The sequence below is a fragment of the Lepidochelys kempii genome, chromosome 3 (genome assembly GCF_965140285.1).
Source record: "Lepidochelys kempii isolate rLepKem1 chromosome 3, rLepKem1.hap1, whole genome shotgun sequence".
Taxonomy (NCBI): domain Eukaryota; kingdom Metazoa; phylum Chordata; order Testudines; family Cheloniidae; genus Lepidochelys; species Lepidochelys kempii.
The window spans coordinates 167,762,335-167,776,566 of NC_136382.1; the positions used below are offsets into that span (position 1 = coordinate 167,762,335).

The 14,232-nt window shown below is 43.8% G+C and overlaps 1 protein-coding gene and 1 long non-coding RNA gene across 6 annotated transcripts in view; one reads left to right on the plus strand and one right to left on the minus strand.

Annotated features, from left to right (window-relative positions):
* Positions 1–14,232, plus strand: part of LOC140909522 (uncharacterized) — a 147,187-nt gene that overhangs the window by 123,791 nt on the left and 9,164 nt on the right. For all 5 annotated transcript variants that reach the window (XR_012158253.1, XR_012158252.1, XR_012158249.1 and 2 more), the window contains one exon: positions 11,148–11,260. This is a non-coding gene — a long non-coding RNA (uncharacterized LOC140909522). The remainder of the gene's footprint in view (positions 1–11,147; positions 11,261–14,232) is intronic.
* NENF (neudesin neurotrophic factor) lies at positions 876–7,598 on the minus strand. The gene is made up of 4 exons (XM_073338945.1): positions 7,371–7,598; positions 2,789–2,849; positions 1,996–2,099; positions 876–1,284 (listed from the first exon to the last, which is right to left on the minus strand). The coding sequence occupies exons 1-4, from the start codon at positions 7,533–7,535 to the stop codon at positions 1,108–1,110; spliced, it is 507 nt and encodes a 168-aa protein (XP_073195046.1). The 5' UTR covers positions 7,536–7,598; the 3' UTR covers positions 876–1,107.

The following is a 14,232-nucleotide window of genomic DNA, read 5'->3' on the forward strand; positions in this document are numbered from 1 at the left end:
GCGCTCTCTTCTTGGGGGTGGTTCAGGTTACCGTTTCTTGCCCGTGAACTGGGATATTAACTGCCCCACTAGTGTCCTAGAGGAGAGAAGTTGAGAGGGAAGGACCTGGGCCCGTCCTCTACTCTGGGTCCCAGCACAGGGGCCCTAGGGATAGCAGTAAACCACTTGAACTAGCAGTTCCTTCCCCTGGGCTACTTCCCTCTCCTGCCCTTCAGCTTGTGGAGCTTTCTGCCCTCCCTCTGCACAAACCAGGGGTCCCTTTACCTAGAGTCTTGGTCTTCTTAGCCCACCGCAACACTTCTCCAAACTCTCCTCTGCTTCCCTCCCAACTGCTCTCTGCTTCAATGCCAATCCACTCTGCTTCAACTCCTCCTCTTATCTGATTGAAGCTGGGGTTTTTTATCATGTGACTGGCTTCATGAGCTTTAATTAATCTATAGCAAACTTTCTTCCCTCTACAGGGACTAAGGCTCCCTTCTAACACTCTCCTGCTGCCCTATAGCCATGCTGTATCACAGTACATTTCAGGGAAGTCAGTATTTATATATCCACTGTAATCAAAGAGGATGAATATTAAGCTCCACACCACTCCTCTGAGATAGGAAGCCTTATTACACCTATTTTACTGATGGAGAAACTGAGGCACGGAGAAGTGAAGCAAGACGACTCACGTAATAGAGCAAGTTTGCATCAGAACAAGGAACAGAACTCAGAAATGGCAAAACCCCTAGTCTGATGATTCAGTTATTAAAGGACACTTTCTCCCCTTTAGAAATGAGTCTTTAGTTATCCAATTTTTCTTTTTATATTAAAAAAGAAAAATCAAGATATTGGCAGTGAGAATTTTATTGAATTAATTCTCCTCAGTCCACAAATATGTGCCACTGATTAAATTTTATTTGGTTCACTACTTGAAGGAATTCATTACATTAGTAATCAGTCATTATCCTCGTTTGTCAGGGGGTGGGGGCTGCTGATAACAAAAATACAAAAGATACATAATTCATAGAAACTGTTCTTTTGCCTTAGAAACAGTCAATGTTTCCCAGTCATACAGTGTTGTTCTACAATGTCCATCTGGGGATTTTCAGGATGCTAAATCCTTCATCAAAATTCATCTCTAATGCTGAAATGTGGCTGATCCTCAGGTTTAAAGTTCTGATTGGGGCTGCCATCCTCATTCAGAATTCTTTGAGAAGTGTAGCCCACAATAGGGTATTTGGCTTTGTACACATCATTGAAGATATCATCCAGGGATTTTAGCTCTTCATCCGTGAGTCCTGTCTATATGAAACATGGGCAAGAAAAAATGGCAGGTGTTTACATATGTCTTTATTTATGTTGATCATCCTACCCTCAGAACCAGCCTTCAGATTTAATTTGCAGGGCACACAAACAATAGAGGGCTTAGTAACTGGCAATGGGTTATTTATCATGGAACCTTTAACCCCTAGGTCATTTATTCAAATTCAGCCCAGTAGTGACAAAGCCTGACATCCTCAGGTAAAGTGAGTTGTTGGGTTCAATTCATTTCCAAAAAGCACCATCACAGTTGGCCCATTTGGTATTCTCAGCAGAGACACCAAGGACTGAATTGGTCAAGGAAACTGAACTACACATTTTTAGATGCTATCCCTTGAAGGTATGTTGATGGGGCAGCTGCTGTTCAGGCTGCGTCTGTTCTACTGATGGAGAACTTCTCTCTCTAGAGCTCTCAGTTTAGTAGCTTTCACCAGTCCTAAATGCACTTTTTTTTGTTTTAAATTTAAAGAGTAGCTAAAACCAATGTTAGAGGAAAACGTGTAAATCTATATAATGGAAGGTGTCTCAATCAGATCAAAAGGTATTACGGCATTTCTTAGAAAATAAATATTTTCCTTATTCATAGGATTGGGCTTTGCATAAATATACAGCAGGGGAATATATTTTAGGAAAGCCAAGAAAATGATTGAAATTTTGCAAAGAAGGAATTAAACAAACAATCTCATTTCTTACTGTGTCATGAGTGAGATCTTCTGGGTCAAGTGACATCTTTGCAACTCCTCGTGTTGAGTCCTTCCCAACAAGGGCGTTGTATGGGGCACCTTTCCCATAAAATTCTGTTCAAGGAGAAGAAATCTAGTAATGCTCAGTCTATTGATAGTGAAAACAATGGGCCAGATTAAGCATCTGCTTATACTAGCATGACATGAGCCCATTATGCTCCTAAATCAGTCAAAACCAAGGACTTGAATCTGAGCCCTTTTCCTCCCAAAACTTTAATGAAGTCTCAAGACAAACTAGCTTAACTGGACTAGTTAACGTGGCCTAAAATGGCAACTGGCTGTCTTCACTTAGATTGTAATACAGCTGCTGCCCAAGTTGTGTCTGATCTACTGATGGAGAATTTCTCTCTCTAGGGCTCTCAGTTTGGTAGCTTTCACCAGTCCTAAGTGCACTTTTAAAAAAAATTTAAAGAGTAGCTAAAACCAGTGTTGGAGGGAAATGTGTAAATCTATATAATGGGAAGGTACCTCAATCAGATCAAAAGGTATTACAGCATTTCTTAGAAAGTGATAGGATAAGAAGAGGATCTATTCCGTTCCAGACAGAGGTCAGCATGAAAGGGGGTGTGAAGCTGTGAGTGGGAGAAGGCACCTTCAGAGGAGGATGGTTAGGAATTAAGAGCAAATGAGTATGTTCTTTGTATTTAAATAGAGTTTGAAGTTTTCTAAAGGTTTAGGATGTTTAAGAAGAAAAATGGGATAATGTGAAAGGGGAAAAACCCCATGGGGAGAAGCCAACTCACCTTTTCCAGAAGTGACATCAAATACTACTCCCTTCACGGCCATGTAAATAGGCTGGCCCTCCTGGAAAGAAAGAGAGGCCAGCAGGTGCTCAAAATGAAGCCAGTATGTGTACAGCACATTGAGGAGAAAATGAACCCCTTACTGTGTGTTCTCTAGCAACTTAAATCATGATCAATGCACAGCCTGGATTCACAGGCTCACTCAAGATTCACAGCCTGGAGTTTTCATTCATCCCCCAATCCATCACATGCTGTAAAAAAAAAAAAAAAAAAAAAAAAAAAAGATTTCTCTGTGGGTCTCTGGGCAACAAGAAGCTGGTTTTCTATACTTTGCCATTATGACTGTTGTCAGTTGCCAAACAGTCATGCATCCCTGTGTCAGCTGCTGGCACTATACAGTAAAGAGGCCATATTCTGAGTCAATGGCAGGGATGGGGGAGGGAACAGAGGCTGCAAAGCCTCCAGGTCACTTGCAGGTTAGTGTACAAAAAAATCAGTATTCATCATGTGATAATTACATGAATAATTTCCACTGGTATCCAGTGATGTGTATTTCACTGGTATCTAGCTGCGATGCCAAGTTCTGAGTGTCTGCATTATGAATACCATGTTGTACATGGAGAAGATGTAGTCTCCTGTTCTCACTATTGGAGCTTGTTTTCACTATTAGGACACCAAATACTAGTGGAATCGGTATGTTAAAGCCCTGTTTATTTCTGTGCTGCATCAGTCTGTCTCTTGCTCCCATAGATGACTATTCTTGTAATTCCTAGAATAAACACTCAGACTATTTCAAGTGCCAATCTTTATGGATTTAACCCCAGAAAATGATGGAAGTTCAAGGAAGAAACAATTCTGTTTGGAATCTAGTAGTCAGACAATACACTTCCCCTTTCTATGCCTTTTTTGGAGTCAGTTCATAATACTTGTTTGTTCCAAGATGATTAAGTAAATCATTCTGGAGGTGGATGTTTTGTGAAGTGAAAGGGTGTATGGCAGATGGTATTCTGCTTTCATCAAGAGGATAAAGTGCAAACATGCACACACAAATCTGATCTTCTGCTGACATCTGTTTTGCTTAATAAACCACTGATTCCACTTTGTCCTCCCCTCAAAATCTATTCTCTCTGTCCATGAGATGCTGGTTAGTGTTTTCTTAGTTTCTGGAGACAACCCCAAGAAGGCCAACCAGCAATCGCTTCAGAGAAGAGATCTGTATAAATTTAGCAAAGGATTTTATCATTTTGAATTTGTTAGCTAAGATTTGTTTTCACCATAGAAAGCTAAAACTTCTGGAGATTGAATTCCTGTATTAATTCTATATTTTTAAAAACTGTCTATATACTTGACTTAATGAGCTAGAAGAATACATTAAAGGAAGATTTTGAATCCATTGGCCTACTCTAATCCTGGCAGGCAAGGATTAGAGTAGGATGGATACTTCATTTAATCCCTACACATCTCTGAAGGCTATGGAATTAGCTCAGGTGAGAACAATAACTTTGTAAATGGAAAGAATTTTCTTTGAGGATTACCTCATTGGAGGGATCACCACAGGTTTTGGAAGAATAAATAGGTAGCTATGATTCTGTAAAATTTTGAGACATCGGTAGTTATAGTGCTAGTGATGAGGGAGAGAGTGAGGGAGAGTTGTGTATTCCAGTAGCCTATTGAGTGGTTTGGTATTTATGGAGAAACACATTCTACAGATCTCTAAAACTGAGGAACTGTCTGTAAACACTCAGATGGGAGCAGATATCTGGTATCTGTTCGTTTTCTGTCAGGAAGGAAACAGGAAAAATATCCTGTTCTACCATTGTGGTGTTCATCCTGGGGAAAAGGGGAGATCTGACAAACAACTAGAGACTTTGGGCCCATTGCCTGATTATTTTGATGGTTCTCTTGAGCAGCCTGGGAGAAACTGACCTGCTTGGATAGATGTTTAAGAACCTTGCCCCTACAATACCCGAGATATCCTTGAAACTGACTGTACTATTTGTACACTATGATTTGAAAAGGCATTTCTATTATTATATGTGCCTGAGATGGGTAAAGGACTGTTTAGTGAACTTGGCCTGTCTCACTAGACAAAATCTCAAACAGGGCTATCTATAGAAGAGTTTCCACCAGTTGCACATTTTTGATCTATTGTATAAGAACTGATTAGAGAAAGAAATTAGAGTTAGGAAACCTGGATTCTCCTCCAAACTATTCACTGTGTGACTTTCAGCAGCACATCACTTAACCACATTTGTTTAGTGTTTTGAAAACTTTGGTTGACAGATACTTGCAAATTATTATTATAAGGCAATACAATTACCTTAAAGATAATACAGCTCTCTTTCCTCCTTCTCTAAAATTCTTTAGAATAGTGCTAGGAAGAAAAAAATTACTTCAGAAATGTTGGTGTTCTGAAGTTGTTAAAAAAAAAAAAAAAGGAAATTCACACACATGCTTAGTTGAGAGTTAAAGTTGTCAATAGATATCTATTTTATCTCATTTTTAGTTTAAAATAAAGTCAGGAATTTAAGATCCCAGTAGAAACCTTATCTCTAGTCCTTAGCGTCTCCATCATCCCCATTCTAACCTTCAGCTATGAGTCACAGATGCCCAGTATCTCAGGTTAAAATTCTGGCCTTCAAACTATTAATATGCCACTAAACAGCTGTGACCAGACTTTCTGAAGTGCCCAGCAGCCAGCAGATCCTATTGAAATCAATGGGAGTTTTGAGGAGCCGAGCTATTTTGAACCAGACTTTCCCCCTGCCTTCACTGTACAGGACAAGACCAAAACATGTAGTTACATCCATGGCTGACAGCTGACCATTTCTGCTATGCTTATTGAATCTTTGCCTTACTGATTCTCACCATCAATTGCCATATGATCTATCAGTTCCTTCCCATTAATATATTGATCACTAACCTTTAATGTGCCTTGCTGACTTTTCACTTACTGACCATATTAACTAATCTCACCAACCTCTGCCTCCTTTGCCATGCCTTCTTTTGTGCCCTCATTCCACTCTGCTACTCTTCTCTCTCTTCCTCCCACTACAGTCTGATCCCGTCTACCGTCCTCATGCACACAACACAACAATCTTCTTCCAGCCCCAGTTCTGCCCCCTGTCCACTATTAACCTCCTCTCCAACTCTCTTGACAATAAGTAGAGAGAGAAAAAAATTAATTTTGCACTAAACAATATTAATTTGTTAACCTCCTCCCGTGCCATTACTTATGCTATTTCTAAATGTAGATTGTAAGATGGTTAGGCAATATCCTGTAATTCTGCATCTGTATGTAAAGATCCGTGTACTCCTAAGGCCATGTATAAGTCTGATCACCTTGGACTTTATAGCTGTCACTATACAGCACACCCCAATTACTCAGAACTTCATTGCAAGAGTACAAATACAAGTTGGATCCTCCTGCTCCAAAATCATAGGCCCTTATTATATGGGCTAAAAGGGCATCACAATAAGTTGTTAAAAATATAGGACCTATGACAGATACTTGAACAGTTCTACTGTTACCTAGTAGAGAGCAATGGTACGTACATATACACACTAGCCAGCTCATTACAAAAACATGTCATATTAGCCTCTACATATGATCCATAAGAGCCTGCTGTGCCCATCATCCCACAATGTCCTTGTCTTCACTGCAAAATTTTAACTCAAGTATTGCCCCATCCACACATACAGACCCTTAGTATGAGGGCTGTAGTGCTTTTAACTCTTATGGGCCAGCCTGCCCAGTGACACAGACCAAATCTCAGGTTAGCACAACTCATCAGCTGCTAACACAACCGTTCTGTAATGTGGATGCAGGCTAGCACCTTTTTCATCTGCTTTAGTCACTTTTCTGATCATACCAGGTGTGGTCCCCTCATCCTCACTATAAATTTCACATCCTTGTAAGACAGGTCTCAGATCTTGTATAAGTATAAACTGGAAATGTGCGTGTTGAGTGAGGGGAACAGAATGCAGGTTATATCTCCATATAACAAAAGATCATACCACTGAGATTCATATATACAATGGGGAAGACTTGTGTTTCTTTCATGTGGCAACAAGTGGTGTTCTTAACTGAAAATGTCCAGACTGTCCGATGTTTGTCATTGTAACTACACTGTTCTAATATCCTGGCTCGCACAAGTTGGTTTCTTTTATCACTGTCTCCTCCTTTGTTTCCCAGCAATGTTTTTAGTCTGAGAGTGGTGACTATGCTCCCCAGTTGGAGAGAGCTGATTAGGTAGCTCCACTGTGTGATGACACTTGGTCTCCTTTGACATGAAAAGTTTTAAAGTCTCTAGGAGAGAGATGGTAAAGTTGGCATCAAAGTGCTCCAGACACAGCAGGGCTGTGGCTAGTTTCTGGTGGGGGTGTCACGCATCCGGTAGTAACAACTCCGCCCCATCTCCGCAGGGGCAGTGCCCTCCGCCCATGCAGCAGCGCCTTCCCCCACCTAGTCATGCCCCCGGGGCCAGCGCCCATGGCCCCCAGGTCCCCAGCGAGCGGCGCCCCCTCCCCACCCGCCTCGGCGACGCCGCTCTCCCCGACGGGCCCGGCGGTGCCCCGGTACCTCCTGCCCGCTGTATCTGGCCAGCTCGGACTCGGTGAAGAGCCGCACCGGGCTGGGGGCCGGGGCCGGGGCCGGGGCCGGCTTGAAGCGCAGCTGCTGCTCCGCCAGAGCGGCCCAGACGGCCAGGCAGCCCAGGGCCAGCAGCCGCTCAGGCCCACCGGCCATGGTGCAGCGGAGGCGGCCAGGCAGCTCCGGGGCGGGGCCAGGGGCCTGCGAGGCGGGATCCGGGGTGGCTGTGGGCTAACACCCTTTGTCCGTCCCACCCCTTCAGCTGCCCCGCCCCGGCCCCAGCTCTTCCCAATCACCTCTACTCCCATCAGCCCTGTAGCTCCCCAGCCCCAAACCACCCCTCACATCTCCTGCACTGCAGCCCCCCAGCTCCCTCCAAATCACCCGCCCCAAACCACGCCTCACATCCCCTGCATTGCAACCCCCCAGCTCCCTCCAAACCAACCACTCCTTACACCAGCCCCAGCTCCCCCAAATCACCCACCCCACACCTCCCCTGCCTCACACCAGCCCTGCAGCTCCCCTCCTCCAAACCACCCCCCCCCACATAGAATCATAGAATCATAGAATATCAGGGTTGGAAGGGACCCCAGAAGGTCATCTAGTCCAACCCCCTGCTCAAAGCAGGACCAATTCCCAGTTAAATCATCCCAGCCAGGGCTTTGTCAAGCCTGACCTTAAAAACCTCTAAGGAAGGAGATTCTACCACCTCCCTAGGTAACGCATTCCAGTGTTTCACCACCCTCTTAGTGAAAAAGTTTTTCCTAATATCCAATCTAAACCTCCCCCACTGCAACTTGAGACCATTACTCCTCGTTCTGTCATCTGCTACCATTGAGAACAGTCTCGAGCCATCCTCTTTGGAACCCCCTTTCAGGTAGTTGAAAGCAGCTATCAAATGCCCCCTCATTCTTCTCTTCTGCAGGCTAAACAATCCCAGCTCCCTCAGCCTCTCCTCATAACTCATGTGTTCCAGTCCCCTAATCATTTTTGTTGCCCTTCGCTGGACTCTCTCCAATTTATCCACATCCTTCTTGAAGTGTGGGGCCCAAAACTGGACACAGTACTCCAGATGAGGCCTCACCAATGTCGAATAGAGGGGAACGATCACGTCCCTCGATCTGCTCGCTATGCCCCTACTTATACATCCCAAAATGCCATTGGCCTTCTTGGCAACAAGGGCACACTGCTGACTCATATCCAGCTTCTCGTCCACTGTCACCCCTAGGTCCTTTTCCGCAGAACTGCTGCCTAGCCATTCGGTCCCTAGTCTGTAGCTGTGCAGACATCCCCTGCATCGCAACCCCCTAACTCCCTCCAAACCAACCACCCCACCCCCTCAACTCCTCCTGCCCCACGCCACCCCTTACACCTGCCCCAGCTCCCCCAAATCACCCAGCCCCCTCACCATCCCCAGATCCCCGCAAATCACCCCGCTCCTCACCTCCCTAGCCCTACACCAGCCCGGCAGCTCCTTCCAGCTACCCCATCCCCTCACTTCCCATGCCCCACACGACCCCTTACACCTGCCCCAGGTCCGCCAAATCACCCAGCCCTGTCACCATCCCCAGATCCTCCCCCAAATCACCCTGCCCCTCACCTCCCATGCCCCACACCAGCCCTGAAGCTCCGCCACCCCAAACCACCCCATCCCCTCACCTCTCCAGCCCCACACCAGCCCTGCAGCTCCTCCGCTGCAAACCACCTCATCCTGTCACCTCCGCTGCCCCACAACACCTCCAGCTCCCTCCAAACCAACCACCCCACCCATTCAACTCCCCCTTACACCCACCCCACAGCTCCCCCATCCCCAAATCACCCCATTCCCTCACCTCCGCTGCCCTGCAGCTCTCCCCACCCCAAACCACCCCCATTCCCTCACCTCCCCTGCCGCACACCAGCCCTGCAGCTACCCCAACCATCTCACCCCCTCATATTCCTCTGTTCACACCATCCTCATACCACCACCCCCAACAGCATCTTATCCCCTCAGGTCCCCTGCCCTACACAACCCTATGTCCCCCTACTCCCACCCTGCATCTCCCCAACTTCAAATCCCTTACTTACACCTACCCCACAGTAGCCCTGCATCTCCCTTCAAACCACTCTCCTAACTCCAATTCTTCGCCTTCACTCCAATTCCTACCTCTCATCAGCCCTGCATCTTCCCCCAGACCACGCTCCTAACTCCTATTCACTCCCTACCCCTACCTCTGCCCTTCCTTGCATCTTCTCCTAATTCCAACCCTTCATATCCGCCCCCAACTGCTGTCCCTCATTGCCACCAACCACCATCCCCTCTCCAGTCCTGCATCTCTGCAACTCCAGCCCATCACCTTCTCAATTCCAACCATCCAGTCCTATACCTTTCCCACTACCCCCATCCCCCATACTGACACCTTCATCCCTGATTTAGACCTCAATCCATTGCCTGGACCCTAACCCAACCCTATATTCCTCCTAACTCACAATGTAATCTCAGATCCACTGTTTTCCTTAACCTAATTTCAGCCTCTGGCTTTTCTTTAACCTCCCCCTAACACAGCTAACCCTTCCTCTCATCTCAGGGCCTAATCTTAGCTGTTTGTCATTTCTTTTACACCACACCCTAGTTCCAACTCCCCCTTTTCCCCTATGAGGTATATGAATTAGATAAGGATGTGGACAAATTGGAAAGAGCTCAGAGAAGAGCAACAAAAATGATTAAAGGTTTAGGAAACCTGACCTATGAGGAAACGTTGGGAAAAAAACTGGGCATGTTTAGTCTTGGGGAAAGAAGACTGAGGGGCAACCTGGTAAGTCTCTGTTATGTTTTTATAAAGGGCTTTTATAAAGAGAAGGGTGATCAGTTGTCCTCCAGGTCCACTGAAGATAGTACAAGAAGTAATGAGCTTAATCTTCAGCAAGGGAGATTTAGGTTAGGTATGAGGAAAAACTTTCTGACTTTAAGGGTAGTTAAGCTCTGGAATTGGCTTCCAAGGGAGGTCATAGAATCATACAATCATAGAATATCAGGGTTGGAAGGGACCTCAAGAGGTCATCTAGTCCAACCCCCTGCTCAAAGCAGGTCATTGGAGTTCCCATCATTGGAAGTGTTTAAAAACAAGTTGGACAAACACCTGTCAAGGATGATTTAGGTTTATTTGGTTCTGCCACAGTGCAGGGGGCTGGAGTCCCCAGACCTACATTTCTATGATTCTGTGAGTAATGCAGGTATTTATATATAGCATTCTGACAGTGCGTTTGATATTCCTGTTTAAACGAGTTGATGTATTATTTTTGCAAAAATACAGGGGAAGAGTTTAAGCAAATACATATATGCATAAAAATTAAACAAGGATCTGTAAAGTGCCTGTTATTACTCTGAGGAAGAATAATTAGTGGTTCACATCTGTAATTGACAGAGTGGTATTCCTTGAGGTATAAGCAGCCAGAATTGTAACAGACAATAGCTAATAAAAGATTCTTTCATTCCATTCTCTGAAGTTTCTCTGCTTGCTGTCTCAGATGATTATGCAGAAAACTGGGGAAAATAAGGATGGTTCAATCTTTGTGACTTAAAAATGCTAAGATTTTCAAGTTAAGGAACAAGTGGAAAAATATGAATGGAGATGGATTCCAATTCTCACATGTTGTGATTTCTCCCTGCTAGAAAGTATATTGTAGGGAAACATCCTGCACTGAAAAGGGGATTGACAAAATAAATGATCTAATGTCTGTGATTCTGTGTAGAATGAAAATCAGGTTAAACTATTCTTTTCAATTCAGGTTCTGGTACCTCCCTCATCAACATAGAATCTGAGTGCCTTCTAGTAGTAGCAGTGTGACTAACATCAGTCGTGTGGACTGGTTTTGTGGAACACAATCTGATCTATCATAAGGTATTCTTGTAATTACTGATCCTACTACAGTCATACTGTGAAATGCAGAGTTTTCTATAAATATACATGTAAAAAACTAAAAGGCATTTTCATTACCATTTTATGTGTACTTGAAAGTTTTTTAGATATGGTCTAAAGCTTGCTAAAACCAAGTGTTTCATATTTGATTTTAGTACAGTTTTCCCTTATCCTGTGAAAACTGTATGTTTCTTGTTTAAACCATGTTCATTATTAAAATTTTTGAATAGTCTTGGGCTGAGAACTTTGGTACCATGTTAGAAAACCCCCAATAATTGATAATTCCCTGTTGACAGGAAATTTGATCATATTTGATACTGGGAAAATGAATGGAGAGAGAATTATTTTTCCTCTTGAGAATTTTTCAAGAATCTTGTAATATATTGGCATTTATTAGTAGAGCACTGAAAACAGAACATAAATTTTCTATTAAGTTAGCTCTCTGGAAAGGTTAATATAAAACTGATCCTGAATATCAACATCTGAGAAAAGTGGGCCTGACCCTGAGGTTATATCTTCACTGCAGAGTTTACCTAGGTCCAGACACTCAAGTAAGGGTATCTGAGCTAGCCAAGACTACCTGCAAGCATCCATACCTTGAAGCCACACTTAAGTCGTGACGCATACCTATCAAGCCACATTTACATTGGTCCCGCAATAGCCTGAATTATACACTAGGATTTCCGGGACCATAGCCGATGGTTCTTAGTGCTCCACTAAGCTGAGCCTCTCTATGAATTGCTTCACAGGGTATTGTGGGGAAACTTGTCTTTCTTTTCTGGGTCTCTGTTGAGAAAGGAATCTCTCAGCAAACTGTACAGTCTCAGAGGCTTTTAAAATGGTTTGGTTCTGTCCAGATAGAAGGCTAACATAAGAACAGGCATACTGGGTCAGACCAATGGTCCATCTAGCCCAGTATCCTGTCTTCTGACAGTGACTGGTGCTAGATGCTTCAGAGGGAATGAACAGAACAGGTTAATTATCAAGTGATGCATATGCAGGCATCCAGTACCAGCTTCTGGCTGTCAGAGGTTTAGGGACACCAAAGCATGAGAGTGCATCCCTCAGCATCTTGGCTAATAGCCATTGATGGCCCTATCCTCCATGAACTTACCTAATTCTTTTTTGAACCCATTTATACTTTTGGCCATCACTGTGTATACATAGTTGGAGTTATGTTTTCCAATATGCATTACTTTGCACTTATGAACACTGAATTTGTTGTTTTGCCATTTTATTGTCCAGTCAACCGGTTTTGTGAGATCCACTTCACGGTCAGCTTTGGACTTAAGTATCTTGAGTAATTTTTGTATTGTCTGCAAATTTAGCCACCTTATTGTTCACCCCCTTTTCCAGATCACTTATGAACATGTTGAACAGCACTGATCCCAATACAGATTCTTAGGGGACCCCACTATTTACCTTTCTCCACTGAAAATTGGCCATTTATTTCTATCCTTTGTTTCCTATCTTTTAACCAGTTACTAATCCATGAGAGGACTTTCTCTCTTATCCCATGACTTCTTATTTTGATTAAGATCCTTTGGTGAGGGACCTTGTCAATGATTTTCTGAAAGTCCAGCTACTTATCTGGATCACACTTGTTCACATGTCTGTTAACACCCCCAAAGAATTCTAATAGATTGATGAGGCATGATTTCACTTTACAAAAGCTTGTTGACTCTTTTCCCAACATAACGTGTTCTTCTATGTGTCTGTTAATTCTATTCTTGACTACAGTTTCAACCAATTTGTCCATACTGAAGTTAGGCTTACTGGCCTGTAATTGCCAGGATTGCCTCTGTAGCCTTCTTAAAAAATAGGCATTTCATTAGCTACTCTCCAGTCACTGGGTATGCAGGCTGATTTAAGTGATAGATTACATACTACAGTTAGTAGTTCTGCATTTTCATATTTGAGTTCCTTCAGAAACCTTGGGTGAATACATCTGGTCCTGGTGACTTATTACTGTTTAATTTATCCATTTAGACTCAGAGACTTTAAGGTCAGAAGGGGCCATCATGATCATCTAGTCTGATCTCTTGCACATTGCAGGACACAGAACCTCATCCACCCCGTCCTGTAATAGACCCCTAGCCCCTGGCTGAGTTACTGAAGTCCTCAAATCTTGATTTAAAGACTTCAAGTTACAGAAAATCCACCATTGACACTAGTTTAAACCTGCAAGAAACCCATGCCCCATGCTGCAGAGAAAAGCAAAAAAACCCCAGGGCTCTACCCATCTGACCTGGGGGGAAATTCCTTTCTGACCCCAAATCTGGTGATCAGTTAGACCCTGAGCATGTGGGCAAAACCACCGAGCCAGACACCTGGGAAAGAATTCTCGGTAGTAATTCAGAACCCTCCCCATCTAGTGTCCCATCACCAGCCATTGGAGATATTTGCTGCTAGCAATCACAGCTTGGCTACATGCTACTGCAGGCAGTCTCATCATACCATCCACTCTATAAACTTATCAAGCTCAGTCTTGAAGCCAGTTAAGTTTTTTGCCCCCACTGCACCCTTTGGAAGGCTGTTCCAGAACTTCACTCCTCTGATGGTTAGAAACCTTGGTTTAAGTTCAAGCCTAAGCTTGTTGATGGCCAGTTTTATCTATTTGTTCTTGTGTCCACATTGGCGCTTAACTTAAATAACGCCTCTCCTTCCCTGGTATTTATCCCTCTGATGTATCTATAGAGAGCAATCACGTCTCCCCTCAGCCTTCTTTTAGTTAGGCTAAACTAGTCAAGCTCTTTGAATGTCCTCTCATAAGGTAGGTATTCCATTCTTCGGATCATCCTATGCCGGTTACTGCATCCTTCTCTGCACCTGTTCCAGTTAGAATTAATCTTTCTTAAACAAGGGCGACCAGAACTGCACATAGTATTCCAGATGAGATCTCAGCAGTGCTTTATATAATGGTATTAACACTTCCCTGTCTCTACTGGAAATAT

Bases quoted from the DNA above. Each gene is read 5' to 3' on its own strand.
- NENF (XM_073338945.1), bottom strand. From the start codon at position 7,535: ATGGCCGGTGGGCCTGAGCGGCTGCTGGCCCTGGGCTGCCTGGCCGTC. The intron at 2,850-7,370 runs GTACCGGGGCAC...CTTTCTTTCCAG, and splicing joins CCAGATACAGCGGGCAGGAG to GAGGGCCAGCCTATTTACAT. The intron at 1,285-1,995 runs GTAAGAAATGAG...TGTTTCATATAG, and splicing joins AAGATCTCACTCATGACACA to ACAGGACTCACGGATGAAGA.